Genomic DNA, 18019 nt, shown 5'->3' on the forward strand with positions numbered 1-18019 from the left:
TAGACGCCTACTTTCACATTTCCATTCACCAGGCAGATTGCCGATATCTCAGGTTTGTCATAGGCAACCAACATTTTCAATTCAAATTGCTTAACTTCAGAGTCACAACCACTCCAATGGTCTTCACAAAATGTCTTGCTGTTGTAACAGCCCACCTGGCAGACAGAGCACACCTGTCTTCCCATACGTGGGTGTCTGGCTCTTCAAAAGCTCAACCTGCCAAAAGTGTTTCCAACACTCGCAGGCCACTATTCATTTACTTCATCAGCTAGGTTTCATGCTTCCAGTGCTGGAGCTGACTGCAAATTGACCTGTTTGCCACAGTAGAAAACCAAAATGCCAACACTTCACCTCAAGGTTCTCACATCCTCAGTCCAGGGACAATGCACTATGGATAAGCTGGTCAGTGATATTTGCCTATGCTTTTCCAACTCTCCCACTGCTTCCGTTTGTGCTTTTCAAACTTCAGCAGCCATCCCCCACTCTCATCCCGGTGGCTCCCATGTGGACACAACACCCATAGTTCACCACTCTTTTAGAACACCCAGTAGTCCCTCATAAAATACTCCTGAACCGGCAGGACCTTCTCACACATAATTACAGAGGGATCAGACACCCAGATCCCAGAGCTCTCAATCATGCCATCTGGCTCCTGAGGTCATAGATTTTGGTTACTTAAACCTCCCTCAGCCATGTATGGTTATTCTTAGAGAAGCACACAGGCCCCACTACACATGCCTTTTATGCAACCAAATGGAAGATATTTGTCCATTACTGCAACTCTCAAATATTAATCCGCTAGCTGCACCACCTCAAGACATCATTTGCAGTATTTACCATCTAGATACCTCAGGATTGGCCTTTGCGTCTATAAGATTACACTTAAAGGCTGGTGCTGCATACCTACAAAACTGACAACACACTTCCATCCTCAGGTTTCCCGTTATGAAAGCCTTCCCAGAAAGTCTAAAAAGAGTCATTCCAGCACGGGTGCCACCTGCTCACTCGTGAAACCTTAATATCGTACTCACAAGACTAATGGGCCCTCCTTTTGAGCCCTTAAGCTCTTGTCCCCTCAAGTTCTTATCCTGGCAGGTTTCATTTCTCATTGCTATCACATCTCTCAGACATGTCAGTGAGCTCCAGGCACTAACCTTGGAACTCCAATTACATAGAGGTAGAGTGGTACTACGAACCATTCCTAAATTTCTACCAAAGAGTGTTTTTTTTTATTCCACGTTAATCAATCTATTGAGTTACCGGTAGCAGTTGCAGAGAGGGCCCTCCATACATTAGATATTAAAAGAGCCCTTATATACTACATTGACAAGACTAAAACATTTAGGAAAACGCAACAACTATTTGTTGTTTTCTAACCCCCACACAATATCCCTGTATCCAAGGCAGGTATTGCACACTGGATCATAAAATGTATACAGACGTGCTATGCTAAGGTAAGGAAGAACTCTGCCTAACCCTCATGGGGCCCACTCCACTTGCAAAAAAAGCACATCAATGGCATTTCTAGGTAATATACCAACACTTGACATACGCAAAGCAGCTCCATGGTCTACACTGCATACATTCACAAAGCATTACTGCATAGATGTGCTCACTCGTCAACAAGCTAAAGTAGGCCAAGCAGTCCTGCTTACACCATTTCAAACAGCTGTAACACACTGGTTAGCCACTGCTTGTATGGGAGATCTGCTTTTCAGTGTACCTACAGCAACATATGCCTCAAATGGAAACTGTTGCTTAGCCAGTAAGTGTCTGCTCATGGCTTGTAGTGGTGTAGATTCACATGCATTCATAAAACATTCTGCTGCTATGTGCTTAGCACTTTCTTGGCTGACATCAGGTAGCTGTGGAGTTCTGCACAGCTCAGTAGTAGTGACTCTTTGTTGATTGTGTGTGTGCCTGGGAAGGGTACAATACATGATGGACCAGTACTGTGAAGTACATGTGTTGTTAGTACTTGTAATGGGTGTATGTATGCCAGAGAGCAATACATTACATGTGAGATGTAGTGCTATGTAGTGTGTGCTCACAGAAAGCATGTGCTGGATATATGTGTGTGTCCGTGAAGTACCATCCATTAAGTGTGAAGTGATGTGCAGCACGCACAAACTGAGTGTGTGCGCTGGCAGTGTGTGTGTTTTAAAATAATCACACCCTGGATGAATGTAGAAAAGCTTCAGTACTGAACAGTGCACACAGATTGAGTGTGTGTCCTGAATGCATGTGTACATCCAAGGGCACAATAGATATAGATATTAGTGTTAGACAATAAGTGTGCTGTGAGTTCACACCATTAAATGTGCCTCCAAGGGTGTAGTATATGGAGGACCCTGGGTTCCATGTTGGGAAGCCCAAGCCTGCCTGGCAAACAGTGCCGGATCACCAAAAAGGCAAAGTAGGCACCGGCCTATGGGCCCCACGCTTTTTAGGGGCCCTGCGACAGCAGATCAAAATAATATTGATTTGATCTTGAAAGACAATTACAATCAAGCTTCCTTAAATTGTTTCCAAAAGATAGAAAAAAATGAATCAACTCAAAAAAACAAATCTTGACATTCAAGACTCAATAGAGAAAATACAGTATTAATGTAATGTACCCTTTAACAACTTAAAGTACATAAATCATAGACACCAGATTCACATAGCAGTTTTTCTCTAAAAGCTCACTTTCTGTCAGCTGCCAGTTTGTAGAAAAATATGGTGCAACCTACGTAAGTGTAATGTTTAGTTTTGTGTAATAAAATTGGTTTATTAAACTTGTTGGTTGGTAAAATTAAAAATGTATTCAGGGATAATTTGAGAGGGTGCCCCTGAAATTTTAACTGCCTCGGTGGCCTCCTAAGAGTTTAATCTAGCACTGCTGGTATGGATATTGGAAGGAGAGGAAGTCCCCCAGACAGATTTGTGGATTGCTTCATTCCTGTAAGGAAGATACTTTCTTTGTACTTCAGGTGGTTGCTAATTGATTCAGTGATAGATCACAAGGACTGGCATAAAATGTAGTGCTGGTAGCCTGGGATTCAGTTTTTGTTGCACGTATCATTGTGGCTGACATCCATGTGTGAAGTCTGGTCACTTCCATGAATTGTGTCAGCTTCAGAGCCAAGTCTGCTGTGACAGACATCTTTCATGATGAAAGAAGAATGAAAGAAGTGTCCACTTCAAAAGACGCAGAACCCCAACATAAAACTTAAAAGATTCAGGCCCTGAATCACATTTGGTGTCTGTAAAAGGACTATAAGCAGCCAGATGGGCTGTGTGAGAACGGGAAGCTCTGCAAGACTTCGGCCTGTGATTAGGACTAGGGGCAAAGGCCTGCTAGTCTCCCTGCTAGGTGAAGTGACATCACCCAAAACACCAGTATCACCTGCCCACGAACCTGGAACACCATTGCCTGCCTGCTTGTCAAAACTAGTGTGCCCTATGAGGGAAGGAAGAGCATTGGAGGGAGTGATGTTCAGTGGGGAGCCCTGCTCAAAGATTTATTGAGCGAGGTTTGAGGCTGTGCACTGATTGGGCCATTTCCCATGTGCGGTATTATCTATGCAACCAATGCCAGGAGAGGGTTGTGTTGGTCTGAGCCCTATCAGAAGCACTGGGAGCAAAGCACCAAGCCGCACCTCTGCGTCGCGGTGACCCCATATGCCAGAGGGGTCACTGGTGAATTGAGTTTGAGCCAGGTGTGCAGGACTTGCAAATGCTGAAATTGGTGCCCCGGTATGTCTCCCATTCCAACCACATCCCAGATGGAGCCTTGGCAGCTCTACCACAGCTACTACTGAGAATCAAGTGCAGAAGGGTTCTTTGGCCCAGTTGTTCAGAACTCATAAAAGGCCGGGCCCAGGACATCAGGAGTAAAAGACTTCAACCACCACGGTTGGGCCCAGTAGCCCCTGTGTGCCCTATGGCCCTCTGAAAGGGGTTCTAGCAATTGGCAAGATCCAAAGATCTGGTGTTGGCTGCAAGCCTTTTGAATTTTGCCAGTGCTTGTTCTGTTGTGTCATGGGTTGAGCAAAACCCTATTGTTAGGGAAGCTGCCAGGGGTTTTGGTCTCAAAAGTACACACTGCTGTAGTAGTCTCTGGCACATCAGGGAGCTACTTTGTGTGTGTATGTACCTCCTGTCAAAGGGTAGAATGACTTCACTCATGATGAAGTTAGGCAATGGCTTAAGTGAACTGACCTTATGGACCATGCTGTATGCTGTAGGGGGTGTTAGAAAAATGTGAATGACACAATAACAGATCAATGGATGAAGAGGGCTGGCTGAAAGGCCATTATAAATAAGTAAGAATACATATAATTTTTGTGAAAATAAATTAAAAGGTCTTGGCTAATGCCAGACCTAAAAAAAAAAAAGCACAACAAACTTGAACCCAAAGCTATATACAAAAAAATATATATATATATCTATATATATATATATATATATATATATCACCATAAACACCCGACTTATCGAGGCTCAGTCATGGCAGTCTTGATATGGGATCGGGAATCCCATTAATATGCATCAAGTATTTTCTCACCCAATAGGACAGAAAAATCAAGACTCAAAACGGACAGTTGCAAAATATATTGGCAAAAACAAAAGTGATCTTCCTCCCAACGCGTTTCAGCCGTAGCCGTGAACAGTTTTTGCCAATATATTTTGCAACTGTCTGTTTTGAGTCTTGATTTTTCTGTCCTATTGGGTGAGAAAATACTTGATGCATATATATATATATATATATATATATATATATATATATTGCAGCTTAATAATAAAAATAACCATGTGATTAACAAAAATACTTTCATACTCACTCTGACCATAAAAATATGCAACAGCTCAGAAAGGTTAGCCATAGGTTAAACCTTCCGATAATGGTCTTTTCAACTTGGCTTGGGAGTCCCCTCAGTGCATGCAATGAAATTTCTACGCTTCAAGGGAGGTTTCAATTGATTGGAGAAATTACCGAACACAATAGTTGCATGTTCTTTTAACAGATATGTTAGATGAATACATAAGCAGCTCCCTAAATACAAGCTGGTCAGACGGACAGTTCAGAATATGGCTCCCCGGCTCAGCCCCAGCTTGCTCAAAAGCGACCTATTCACCTGGGTGCTTCAAAAACTATATTGGCTTTCCGTGAAAGGTAGAATTAAATTAAAAACCCTTTGACTCGCCTACATGTGTCTATCTGACACAGCTAACAGAACCATACTTTTTCATCAGACCGCCAGTAGACTCCTTTTGACTGCCAAGCACCTCCTACTGACCACAACCAGAAATTTAGGTAGCAGGCATGGGCATTTCTTAGTATGTGCCTGCTTTCTTAGATCTATAACTACCTGTTCTCTAAAATATATGTTTTTCTCTCTCTCTCTCTCTCTCTCTCTCCTCCTTCTCTCCTCAAGGTATTGGTTTTTTGGTGTATCATTCCACTTTCCACAAAGTGCTTACCTTATAATGCGTATACTGTTATACATCACATATTAAATCATCACACATTAAATTCTTGGTTGTACATGCAATGCACACAAAAAGCTACCGTTTTTTTTTTTAACTGTAGGCTTTTTAAAAAATGTTTTAGTACTTGAATGTTGCCTCCTGGACCTTGCCATATACATTGATAAAAACCTTAGGCAAAACCTTTGAGACTGTATAGCAACACAGCAGCAGCGGCTCCACTACAATGATGAAGGAGCATCTCCCCCTGTCTAAGAGCCAGCAGCTGAAACATAAAACAACATGTTATTATACTTTGATTTTTCAGCTGCTAGTTCAGCCAGCGTGTGCAGATAGGGGCAGAGCTGGGCCATGGTAGGGGGAAGGAGGAGTAGAGTGCACTTCAGAACGCTTGTCAGTTTGGCTGGCCATCTTAGGATGGCCAAACTGGTATGCGCACTTAGGTTTCTCCAACCCGGCTGTGTTGAACAGCCAGGTTGGAGAAACAGCACCGACTCCAATGCACTGTCTGAGCAGCAGACTAAGCCGCTCAGACCAATCCTGGTGCTGCTCTCATGGTAGGTATAGCAGGAGGGCAGCACCAGGATTGCGGGGGGAGCCTTTGCTGGTGTCCCAGGGGCTGCTGGGACACTATCAGGAGGGAGAAGATGAGCGAAGTGGCCGGAAGGACAGGCTCGTTTTATTTAGTTTTTTTTTTTGTTATATCTCCCCCCTCCCCCGCATTAGATTTGCAGTGGCCGCCACTGCAACACAGGCATGCAAAAATGCAGATTGCATACATTCGCACATTAAAGCTAGACCTACTGGCCTTGCCAATGTGTGTCAGTACAGAGGCATCACGTCCAGGGCTTAACATGGAGAGGAAAGCAGCTCTGGAAGATGTGCAATCATCAGCCTCGTTTAACAACAGTCAAGCACAGGAAGCCAGCCTTGTCATCTGAGTGTGTTTATTTTTATATTTAGGCCAACACAATATTCAAGATATTTTAGCTAATTTTCTTTGAGATTTGCACACAGTTCTGAAGAGAAGTTTACGGAAAAATGCCTAGATTGTAGAACACAGCAAATAATATTTGCATAACGCTCAACCTTTTGCAGCATCTTAAAGCATGAGGTTTAAGGATGTGGTTTTCCGCACAACGGCACTTTCAGTTTAGGTGAGGAATTTGTTTAGCCTTAAAACTGCTTAATTTTACCTTTCTCCAGCTTAAAACCTACTCCACTTCACTGCAAGTTAAGGCATTGAAGTGGATAAACCTTCTGCTTAACAATTCCCAAATGTTGGCATTATTGTGTTCTTTACAAATCACGAGCAATGACTATTAATAATACCCCTTTCATAATAAAAACCTGCAAACTCACAAGATGTATGTAAAACCAACTAATAACTGTAGGCCAGTGCAATTATATTTCAAGCCCTATGTTTAAAGCAAAATAAAACTGGGATTTTGCTAAATAGGTCTTACAGGTTTTGTTTGGTTAATTATCTTTGTAATTATTTGTAGCATTGTATAACCATGGAGTCTAGCGTGATGTCACATTTAGTCACAGTGGCCTTGTTTCGATACTTGGCCTACATACTGCACTCTCAGTTCCTGCCAATGAAACTGCCTGTTAGCAGTCAGCCTGCTCAGAGCGTCCTTGTTTAGTGTCAGGTTCAGAACTGCACTGGAGTCTCTGGCACCCAGCAGCCAGGTGGGGAGCAGGGTTACGTAACGCAAAATAGAGGGGCCTCCCTGCAGAATGCGATGAGGTAGGGCCCTGAGTCTCCCATATCTCACAGACATACAATGGCCTTTGGCTGAATGGGGGGCCTTCAGAAGTGAGGGGGGGGCGCTTGGATGGGTCCCCCACCCCGCTGCACTGCAGAGGCCTGTGTTACACCCCTTTGTGAACATGTGAGGCTAGAAGGTGGGAAGCTCCTTTCAGACGGAGGGCCCCTCTGCTAGGGCAGCTCTGAAGGCAGCCCACTGTCCTCCTCCTCTTGTGTGGGAGGGACAGGGGGGGGGCTTGTGTCCTCCATGACAGACTCACCCTGCCTACTGGAATGTGTTGCCTTTCTTTTCCCTAACCTGCAGGACCGGTTGCACTAAATAACTCTGTGCCTGAGGCCATGAATACAGGACATGCAACCAATGTTATTTTATCATTGTGTAGCTAAGTTATGTTAATTAGGTCTGCCTCACATGATGTATCACACACAGTGCCAACTTTAGCACTAGTGCAAAAAGAACAGTTGATGGGCGGAATGCAGAACAAATCAAATATTTACCCCAGTCAAAGATCTGGGTTTAATCCATCAGTTTTTTTTCTCACCATACCATTCCAGTTTGGACCCAGCCATATGCAAATCAGTCTTGACCCTGTTCCCCATGGGAACAGTCCAGCCCGAACTGCCAGACCAGTTCCTCCCTGGACCAGAAACAAGCATCCTGGGACCGGTTTTGGGGAATCACCCCTCTTCAGCCAGGCTAGCTTGAATCTGGTCCTAGGATGCTTGTTTCCGGTCCAGGGTGGACCTGGCTTGGCAGTTCGGGCTGGACTGTTCACTTGAGGAACAGGGTCAAGACTGATTTGTAAATGGCTGGGTCCAAACTGGGGTGGAGTGGTGAGCAAAAAAACAATGGATTAAACCCAAATCTTTGTGACTGAGCGTTAATGTTTGCATTGTTCAGCATTCCGTCCACCTTCTGTTCTTTTTGCATTTTTTGCCCCAAGTGGGAAGGGTAGCCTAGCTGATGAAGGGTGATACCCTGAAACCGGTCCTAGGATGCTTGTTTCCGGTCCAGGTAAGACTGATTTGTAAATGGCTGGGTCCAAACTGGGGTGGCGTGGTGAGCAAAAAAACAATGGATTAAACCCAGATCTTTGTGACTGGGGTGAATGTTTGCATTGTTCAGCATTCCGTCCATCATCCGTTCTTTTTTACTTTAGCACTGGTGGCACCCTGTGTGACAGACTTTTTTGGCACCACCCTCCCCGTGACCACATCCTTGGAATTCCTCACTACCACCAGGCAAACGCACCCCTCATCTCTCCATAGCACTCCTTTCGCATTCATTCATTTGTTTTAAAGCACTTCTAAAGGCTGGCTTTACTGATCCACTTAGCTATCCACATAAAATATAGTTCTGTTATTTACAGCAGGCATATTAACCATCTGTGCTACTTTATGGCAAGTCAAATCTGCCGCTAGACCAGTGGCTGCCACCACTGAATGAGGGTGGTGGGGTGGGATGTGGCAGGGTTTACAAAATAATAATAATAAAAAATAAAAAAACACTTACCTTCTAGGGGAGACGCGTTTGTCTCCTCTCTGTCCTCTTCTTCTTCCCGCCTGCACTGCACGCAGGCTTCCAGCCAATCACGGCGCTACTGTCACCAGCATGACAGCAGGGTCGTGATTGGTCTGAGCGGCCTGCTTCGCCACTCAGACAAGTAGGGGGAGCCTGTGTATGTTCTCCATTCAGCTGTGCAATACAGCCAGGTAGAGAACATGCAAAGTGCACATGTCTGTTTGGCCGGCCTAACACTGCCGGCCAAACAGACATGTGCACATTGTGCTTCAAACCACTCCACCGGCCCCCTCCCTACAGCCCAGCGCTTACTCCCAAGAAAAATCAAATGATAATAATGTAACATACGTAATTATCATTTTATTTTTCCTTTTGTTAAAATCCAGCAGGGTGATGTTCCTCCGCCTTAGCGGAGGTGCCACATCTGCGCTAGACAAAACTCACATCTCTCTCCCTAGCAGGAACATTAATCACAAGAGGTATCTTGAAATTTTAATTGCTTCCTGAAGGCTGGACGCAAAAGGAACTTTTCAACAGGTGCTTTTAAATCACAGGTTTCTAAGTTATTGCTAACCACAGAGTCCCTCCCCCCCTTGATGTCAGCACCCCCTAATTCAGGTCAGCACCCAGTGCGGCTGCACCGTTCGCTTCACCCTAAAGCTGGCCCTGGTAAGCAGCAAAAGATGCAGTTCCAGGTCTCTTGTGCTGGCTCGGCCTACCGGCCTGGAGCCTGCTGCTCTTACCAGACCCACACACTTCCTTTCACCAACTGCCCTCCATCATAAACTTCCTACAGAGGGCCAAGCACAACCCCTGTCTTGCACCAGTCTTGCAATTGCTTCCTCTGCACTTACACTCAACCTCAGACCGCCATTTCTTTAGGGCCCAGCACTAGCAGCAGCAAACCAGCTCACCACCAGCAGCCTGGTATATTCACAAAGTGCCAAGCCTTGCTTGCCACTGGGCTCTAAGGCACTATCTCAGGCCACGCATATCTCCATCTGCTGGTGAGGGCTGCCTCAGCAGCTGATGCTCCCCAGTTCTCCAGCTCTCCCTGCTGGCCTCAGCTCCGTATCCCATAACCCAACTTCCTTTCCAAGGGACTCTGGGGAGACAGGTTATTTTCAAGAGAAGCTCTGACTGTAAGCTTCCTTTTTTCCAAGCGCAGACCCCTCTCAATGCAAATACTGTCCATGCCCAGTGCCGGCCCTTGTGTGCACACAGAAAAGGAAGTGAAATGAGGGTCTGAATGCTGCCTGGGTCCAGGGTCTCCCTTGCCAGCGACAAGGCTCTCTGCCTCCCTAAGCCCTGTGCTCCCGGGCTGCTGAGGACAGTGAAAGGAGGGAGGCCTGGAACCAGAGCTGGCACCAGTGCGGCCCCTCAGAAGCAGCTTGCAACAGCAGCAGCTCCATGCTGACAGAAGAAAGCAAAGCCTTACCTGGGGGTCCCCTTGCCTGTCGTAAGGCAAATGTTGTCTTCATTTTAGGCGGAGTGTACATTGCAGAATAATTCTCAATTTTCCTATGGAAAGTGGATATTTTGGTGTTATTGCTGTTTATTTATTTATAAGAAAGAAAAAAGAGTAGAAGAAAGAAAAAATGAAATTAACGAGTACGCTGTGTAATTGAGCACCACCTACTGTCAGTAAGGGCAAAATGCCTACAGCACCTGGTATTCCCAGACGGTCTCCCATCCAAGTATTAACTAACCAGGCCTGACCCTACTTACTTTCCACGGTCAGATGAGATCAGGCACATTCAGGGTGGTACGGCCGTAAGCAGCAGTGCTGGCTTTAGCGCTGGTGGCGTCCTGTGCGACAGACTTTTTTGGCGCCCCACCCAATGACCACCTCCTCGGGTTTCCTCACTACCACCCACCAAATGTGCCCCTCATCTCTCCATAGCCCTCCTTTCACATGTATTCATTTGTTTTAAAGCGCTTGTAAAGACTGGCTTTACTAATCCACTCAGCTATGCACATAAAATATAGTTCAGTTCTTTGCAGCATGCATGTTATGATGAGTCAAAGCTGCCACCTAGACAAAACTCCCATCTCTCTCCCTAGCAGGAACATTAATCACAAGAGGTATCTTGACATTTTAATTGCTTCCTGAAGGATTGAGGCAAAAGGAACTTTTCAGCAGGTGCCTTGAATAAGTTTCTAAGTTAATGATAAACACCGTGCCTTTCTGAGGTCAGCGCCCCCTAATTCAGGTCAGCACCCGGTGTGGCTGCACCGCTCGCACCGCCTTAAAGCTGGTCCTGAACACGTGTCCCTATCATTGTCGTACTAAGACATTAAATTGGCTTTGGCACCAAAATAAAAGTGGCCCCATTAGTGAATCAGAGAGCTAAAAAAAAGTGGCTCACATTTGCAAATATGACAATTAACTTATAAAGACACGTTATATAGATGTTTTGCAGGATATAGGAAACTGCGTGCATTTGTGCATGTTACAGGCAACGTCTGTTGTAATATAAGGGAAATCAACAACAGAAAACGCCCTACAAGACAATAAACCAGGCCTTCAAAACTAAAAAAACGGCCCACGTACTGACTATTCAGTCCAGCCCCTCGGGCACTGCCAGATTGCCCTGTTAGCCAGTCCGACGCGTGTTCTTATAAATAGCTGGCCAAGCTAAAAGAATGTGCCGCATTTGCTGTTTTTTCTTAAAAATGCATTTATATTAAAATGCACATCCCAGGCATATAGGTTTGATGGTATTCACAGGCATTTTGCAGGTACTTTCTCACCCTGAAAACACGTACAACTGCTCCTGTGAAAAGCAATGTTAAGTGCTTTAACAGGCTGATAACATTTACCTTGTTTCCTCAGTAGGTTAAAGGAAATTTCAAAGTGCAGACACCAATGATAGATTTGTACCAGGTGGTGGGCACTGCCACTATTTTCGGGTGCCTATGCCTATCTTTTATTATCAGACTTTGACCCAGAGCATTAGGGAGAACGGCAAAAAAGTGAGAAACGAGAAAGATAGGAAAACTGTGACAAGGGTAACAAGCATTTACAATGCAACGGATCTCGCGTTTGCTCATGTTAGAGCTGATCGCGTTGTAAACTCCTAACCTGACTCTTCACCTATCGGGCAAAAGTGCATTTATGTACATAACCCGAAAAAGTGAAATTAACTATGTAAAGCACTCGACTTCTGCCAAGCGAGATCGCGCTCATAAATTAGAGAAAAAGAAGTCCACGAGCCCGATGGAAAACAGTGAGCCTCGCATGTTTTCTGTACTTGGTTGCTGCGCTCGAGAAGGGCTAGCTACCGGAAAAGGCATGACGTATGCGTGCCTTCGACTAATTAGAGCAAGCAGATTTTATTAGGCAAGCCCACAAACCAATAAAAAACACTGATGTGAAGTTGACAGGGCTCCGAGCCCTTTTCTAAATACTAAAGCGTCTTGCTGCGATACGCATGCGTGAGCGCATGCAACGCGGGCTCGACCCTAAAAAGTAGTGGTGAAAAAGAACATGCAGAAGTGAGAGAAAGGAACTAAAACTGCAGAAGTGTACAAGAAAGACGCATGATTTTAAATCTAGGCTAGGTAGCCTTGGTAAGCAAACGCCATAATCCGAAAGTGCTACTGGAGGGCACCTGAGAAAAATGTAGAGCGCCTACACTGTTTTTAGCAGATTAAGAAATGAGGGCCTGATTGACAGAGATAATTTACACATTTGAACAATTTACACTGTTTGGCTATTCACAAAACACAACTGTAAATGTACTCTAAAAGTGTAACTTACGTAGCTCCACAAAATTGAAAGGCCTGGGGGCCATACACTTTAGAGTAAGTTTACTACTTTTTTAGCTATTCACAAAATCCAATTGCAAGTTACACTTTTAGAGTACATTTTCACTCCGATTGCGTAAATAGCCAAAAGTAGTAGTCTTACTAAAAAGTATAAATTACCCAAAATGTTTGTGAATCAGGTCCTATAATTCTGACAGCCGTAATGGTGCCCTTCTAGGTATTTCCCAACAGTGTTTTCTCTCGTGGGTAACACCACTAGGTGCCCTGATCGCCACTGCTGAGCACTCCTGTCACAACAGGCGCTGCAGGTCAATACAATGCAGACTATTGAACATACATTTGACATCAACATCTCTCTTCACTAAAATTGCCAAGTGGGAAATGTTAAAAGTTCACATTCCTTTTTCCAGTGTACAGCAGGATGGGAGGGAAGGATGCCTAAGCAATGTCATAGGTCATCACAGGCACGAGGAGAGTGAGAACATCCACAGATCTCGATAACTGAGCAACCTTGTTCCAAGCAAAGCAAAGGCATTTTTCACACCTGGTATGGAGGTCACCTTTCGATATTTTTAGGTGAATGTGGAATATACTAAAGTATGCCATTGGAAATAATTACACTGCAGTCTTGACAACTGCTTCCTTAATATTCATGGGAAGCAAAATCGACCTGAAATTTTTTCGCAGCTGCTTTTCGATTGTGTGTTGTATTTCTTTATTGTTTGTGCACATTTTCAAGAGCTCGGTATTTTGCTTGTAAGCATTAACAACACACAAGTTTTGTAGTACAAGAAAAAAACAATTAAAAAATGAGCCCTCAACGGCGTAACTTCCATTGGTGTTGTATTTGCAGTGTCACCGGGTACAGAGGCCTGTGGGGCCCACTGAACCCTAATTATTGCTGTATTTCACAAATCAGATAGCATTCAGGGGGGGCTTTACTTGCTTGCACTAGGACCCATGACCACTGGCTACGCTGTGCCTCTGTCCCGGGAGATAGTGGTTGCTGCTTTCCTTCAGACGACCCAGAGCATCAGTCTTTTGCTCCAGTTACACAAGCTTCTGCTGAAAACACCCTAAGTCTATGGCATCCTGGGAATCCCAGGGCTGGGGGCTGCAGGATGTGCTGGTGCTTACCCCTCTTGTCCTAGCCAAGGAAGGCTATGGCAGTATTTCGTTTATTTCCATATTTTCTACTACTACTAATAGTAATTTTAATGATATAAAACGTTCCGCGACACAAAGTTTTCTTAGAAGCCCACCTTGCTGCTGAATGCGGGAGATGCTGAACACAAAGGTAGTTTTGATTCCACATCATGCTTATTTCTTTCACCATCCTACACTTCCTGTTCCTTTATCTCACTCATTAAGGTTCTGGTTCGTCTGTTCTTTATCCCCTTTTCACTTTTTTGCCTTCCCCTCCCTCTCTCTCTGATGATGGAAAATAAGTCCTGGTGCCCAAGAACGATTCTCAGTGTCCACCACCTGCAAAAACTGGCACCAAGTAAGCACTGGATGGTCAGTATTTTGGAAAGTGCTGCACAAGGCTGACAGCTCTGCCCACCCTTGCCTTTTTACCTTCTGTGCAGTTATTTAGTATCGTCGATTGGAAGGTCACTGGATACATCTAGGAGTCTGAGAAACAATGATTGCTTTTCCCCTTGTAAATTTATGGATGGTGATTTGCCGCCTAAAGATTATTACAAACAAGAACTTCATCTGGTACCACCCAAAGATCAACTTTTAAACCTTATGTGGCAGGATGTTTGAGGTGTTAGCCCATCGGCTTAATGATTCATTCTAATAGTATTGCTGCCTTACTGAAAGTCTTGGCAGCTTATTGGAATCGTTTCCTTGGGCGATCTTCTCAAAGGAATCATGATAAAGTAGAACATCACAGCACAAACGTTTTCTTTAATGATTCAAGTCATTATATGACTTTTAGTGTAATTACAAAATCCCAGATGTATGCTCATTGTACGTAATACATACTATCTACAGGAGTGAAAACTATGGACGTGTGCATTATCTTAATTCATTTTTTTCTTCACCTGCAAAAAATGTGATGGAAGAGAATTTTTTTTTTGCATCCATATGAACCGTGGGATACTTTCATGCCCTTCCCTACACACAAACCAATATGCTTAAAGTTTTGTAGGAGTAAATTTAGAGTTATGCAGGTAGGAATGGCTAAGACAAATATTTGTGAATACAGACCCACCTCTGTACCCTAACAACTACCTTTGCACACCACTAATCTAAATTTACTCCTAGGCAAATGTTTGCTAAGGTAGACAAACCTTTCCACAGGAGTATGCAGTTTTATGCATAAAGGACTGCGTGAATCCTTATTCACTTATTTTTCAGGCTGAGGTTTAAATTTACACCGCAAAAACCATGTGAATCAACCCTAAGATTTGTACACCTTCATGTATACACGCACCTTTTCACCCATCCACTCATTAGTAGTTTGATGCAGCCATGTATCCATCCTTCCATCCATTCTGCCACTCTTGCCATCTTCCTCTTCTCCATCCTATCATCCACTCACCCTTTCACCTTTCGATCCTTTCGCTCTTCCAGACATCTTTTCTTTCTTCCTTTATCTATCTATGCTTTCACCCTTCCATCCATTCGTTCTTTTCACCTTTTCATCCTACCTTTTAGCACTTGTTACTTTTTTCCCTCGTTCTCTCTTTTCACTCTGTATCTACCTATCTTTTGTCTCTCATATCCACTTTTTCTTTCATACCTTTCCCTCCCGTGCTCACTTTTCTACTCATGCTCATCATTTCTTTCTCCATTTCCTTTGTTGTGTATGTCAGTACACCTCCTACACCCCAGTCATGGTCCCTAACAGTGTAATTCACCAGCATCTTACCTGCAGGCAGAAGAGCCTCATAAACAGCGAACTAACATTTAGTGGGACCAAGTTCACGAGTCTAGCGGGCCCAATGGCAGCGCCGACTTAACCTATGCAGGCGGGGGTTCTCTGCACTACTGTTCCCAAGCTGGGCCCTGCGGGCACTTAATGCCCTTCCCTATTCGAGGTAACTTAGAAAGTAGGTAATCAGTGTCTTTTGAAGGTGCTTTTATAGCCTAATACGAACGGACTCACTCTGATAAGTTTAAAATTATGGGAATGCACCAAGTTGATGAAAGACCCTAATGCGGGAAGTCTATAACAAAGTTGATAAGAGGTCTCACAAACCCCGTGAGCAATGGCAGCATAAAAATTTGCATAGGTGGCAAGAACACGTTCTTGCACTGTCTTAAGTCGTGGGACACCGCAGCATTGTTTGCTAAAACTTGCAAGTAAGAGATCCGTCCTGAAAGTTGGAGGAAGGTGAGATTTTAGTAGGTTTTGTTGAAGTTGGGTGCAAAAATTGGATCTGATGCATCCTTTGATGTAGGAGGGGGATGATGTACATTAAATGCACCTGAAAAGAAGTAATTCCTGGCACGGTTCCCTAAAGAGGACCTAGATAAGGTGCCCTCAAACCTTCTTTAATTTCTTGGGCGGCTTCTTATAGGTTTGGCCTATTGCAAGACATATTTAATGCAGCTGTTCGGGTTTGAGGCCCCACACATATTTATGTATTTCTTTTATTTAATCAGATTCCCTTTCTTAATGTTACTCTGCCTTTTGGTTTTGTTAAGGATGCAGAAGTTGTAGGGCCTTGTACTATTGTAGAAATGTTAATGTATGTATTTTGTGTTACCTCAAATTGTCCATTTAGTTGAATGATCTAGTCTCAGATTTTATGTGGGAATTAATGAATTTTGAATCTGTGATCACGTGCTAAAGGATGAAGTTATTTTTGGAATATTGTATTTGCCTATGTTTTATGTGGCAGATGGCTGCGGATTTATGAGTGGAATAATTATCACTGTTTTATATCACTACAAAGTTATTGTAAACTGTGAATATACGTAATTAAATGTAGCAAATTTTAGTCAGAAAACTTGACAGTACAGTTTGACTTCTTACATTCGCATTTTATTCACAATGTGATGTTATCTATCACTTTCTGAGCAGCTATGGATGTCCCATGTGAATTTCTTATTAATATCTCAAATACCTTTAGAAATGATCCCAACTTGTTTCCACTTTTTTGCAGATTTGCCGCTGGACTACAAATTCACAAGGTTTTCCCATAAACTCTCTAACATTGACGGCTACTATCCACAAGCGCCTCGAGAATTCACATCCATCAATGAGCCTGTTACTGCTGAATAAACTCATATAATCCTTCTGCATTGGAATACTAACCTTTTGTTTGCGATAATAAAGCCATTATGGAGTTTCTATGCTTTTCCACGATTTTTTTAAATGGAGTGCTAGCGAATATTAAAACAAAGTTGATGTTAATTTGTCCAAAAATACGTTGTAGTCTCGTTTTTTGCAGTCAAGGAGTATGGTACGATGGTTTGTCCTATACTTTTACTTCACAAGAGCGGGGAATAGGTTTTGGATTTCTATGCTCCTGCTGTATTATCTATGCAGGACCTTTCTGCATCTTACACTGCAATTGGTGGCATTCTTAGTCATGGAGATACATTTTTGGTCATTCTGACCAGGGGTGTACCTTGATCAGTAAGATTGAGGGTGGGGTGAACTTCAGATTCCCCAACAATCACTTTGTAGTATGTTCTAAAAATACATTATATGAGAAGAAGGTGCGTGTGTTTTTTTCGAACTAACCAAAACAAAGACAAGCGAGAGGATTTGTGTGTGTGTTTTTGTCTATGTGCATGTGAATGCCCCAGGTGAAATCTGACAGACACCTCACCGTATCCAACTAAAATGACTTGTACCAAACTATTTACTGCTGGATACATTTTATATGGGGTGTGACACCTCAGACAACCCCTCTGAAGCTATTTCCCTGATTCTGACCAAGGCTGAGAAGTATGCATCCTGTGGGGATATCCCTTCCACTTCCAATTGCCCCTCTTGTTTCTTAATCTATTTCTTTTGTGCCATTTATTTTAACTGAGCCCATTCTCCGGTGCAATTGTGTTCTCTATTCAAATGCCCCAGGTTATCCTGATCAATTCCACAAGCTTCCTGGGACATGGGATCTCAGCCTACCTTGTTCCAGGGTCTGCAAACTCCCTCTTTCACCCCTATGACTGCTGCAGAGGCTAGTCAAGCCTTCTGTTTTCAAGCATCTCTTATCAGCATGTGCTTTACTGAACATTTGTCTTGCATTGAATGCTTATCCATTTCTCTGTGATTCGCTTCACCTCATCTGAATGCTCGTATTGGAGTCAGCTTTAGAGTGCTACACAAAACAGTGTGCTTTTGTCATCCAAACGGTGCGAGTTGGTACTCACTTCCCCATGGACTATAAAGGGTCTTTTACCATACCATTGGGTAGGGCATTTTTCGGTTGTAAGCAACTGATTACTTCCCAATGTATAGTGTTAGGTCTGTTGAAATACTGAGTTATACCAACAAAAGAGTTGTTCTTTCA

The 18019-nt window shown here is 43.6% G+C and overlaps 1 protein-coding gene and 1 pseudogene across 5 annotated transcripts in view; one reads left to right on the plus strand and one right to left on the minus strand.

Annotated features, from left to right (window-relative positions):
- NT5DC1 (5'-nucleotidase domain containing 1) overlaps window positions 1–16923 on the plus strand; it is a 999625-nt gene extending 982702 nt beyond the window's left edge. For all 5 annotated transcript variants that reach the window (XM_069234556.1, XM_069234559.1, XM_069234557.1 and 2 more), the window contains one exon: window positions 16661–16923. In XM_069234556.1, the coding sequence (XP_069090657.1) occupies window positions 16661–16779 (119 nt within the window). In that variant the 3' untranslated portion in view covers window positions 16780–16923. The remainder of the gene's footprint in view (window positions 1–16660) is intronic.
- Window positions 10425–10547, minus strand: LOC138297500 (5S ribosomal RNA; annotated as a pseudogene).
- Window positions 16924–18019: the final 1096 nt, after the last annotated feature.

Source organism: Pleurodeles waltl, chromosome 5 (assembly GCF_031143425.1).
Source record: "Pleurodeles waltl isolate 20211129_DDA chromosome 5, aPleWal1.hap1.20221129, whole genome shotgun sequence".
Lineage (NCBI taxonomy): Eukaryota > Metazoa > Chordata > Amphibia > Caudata > Salamandridae > Pleurodeles > Pleurodeles waltl.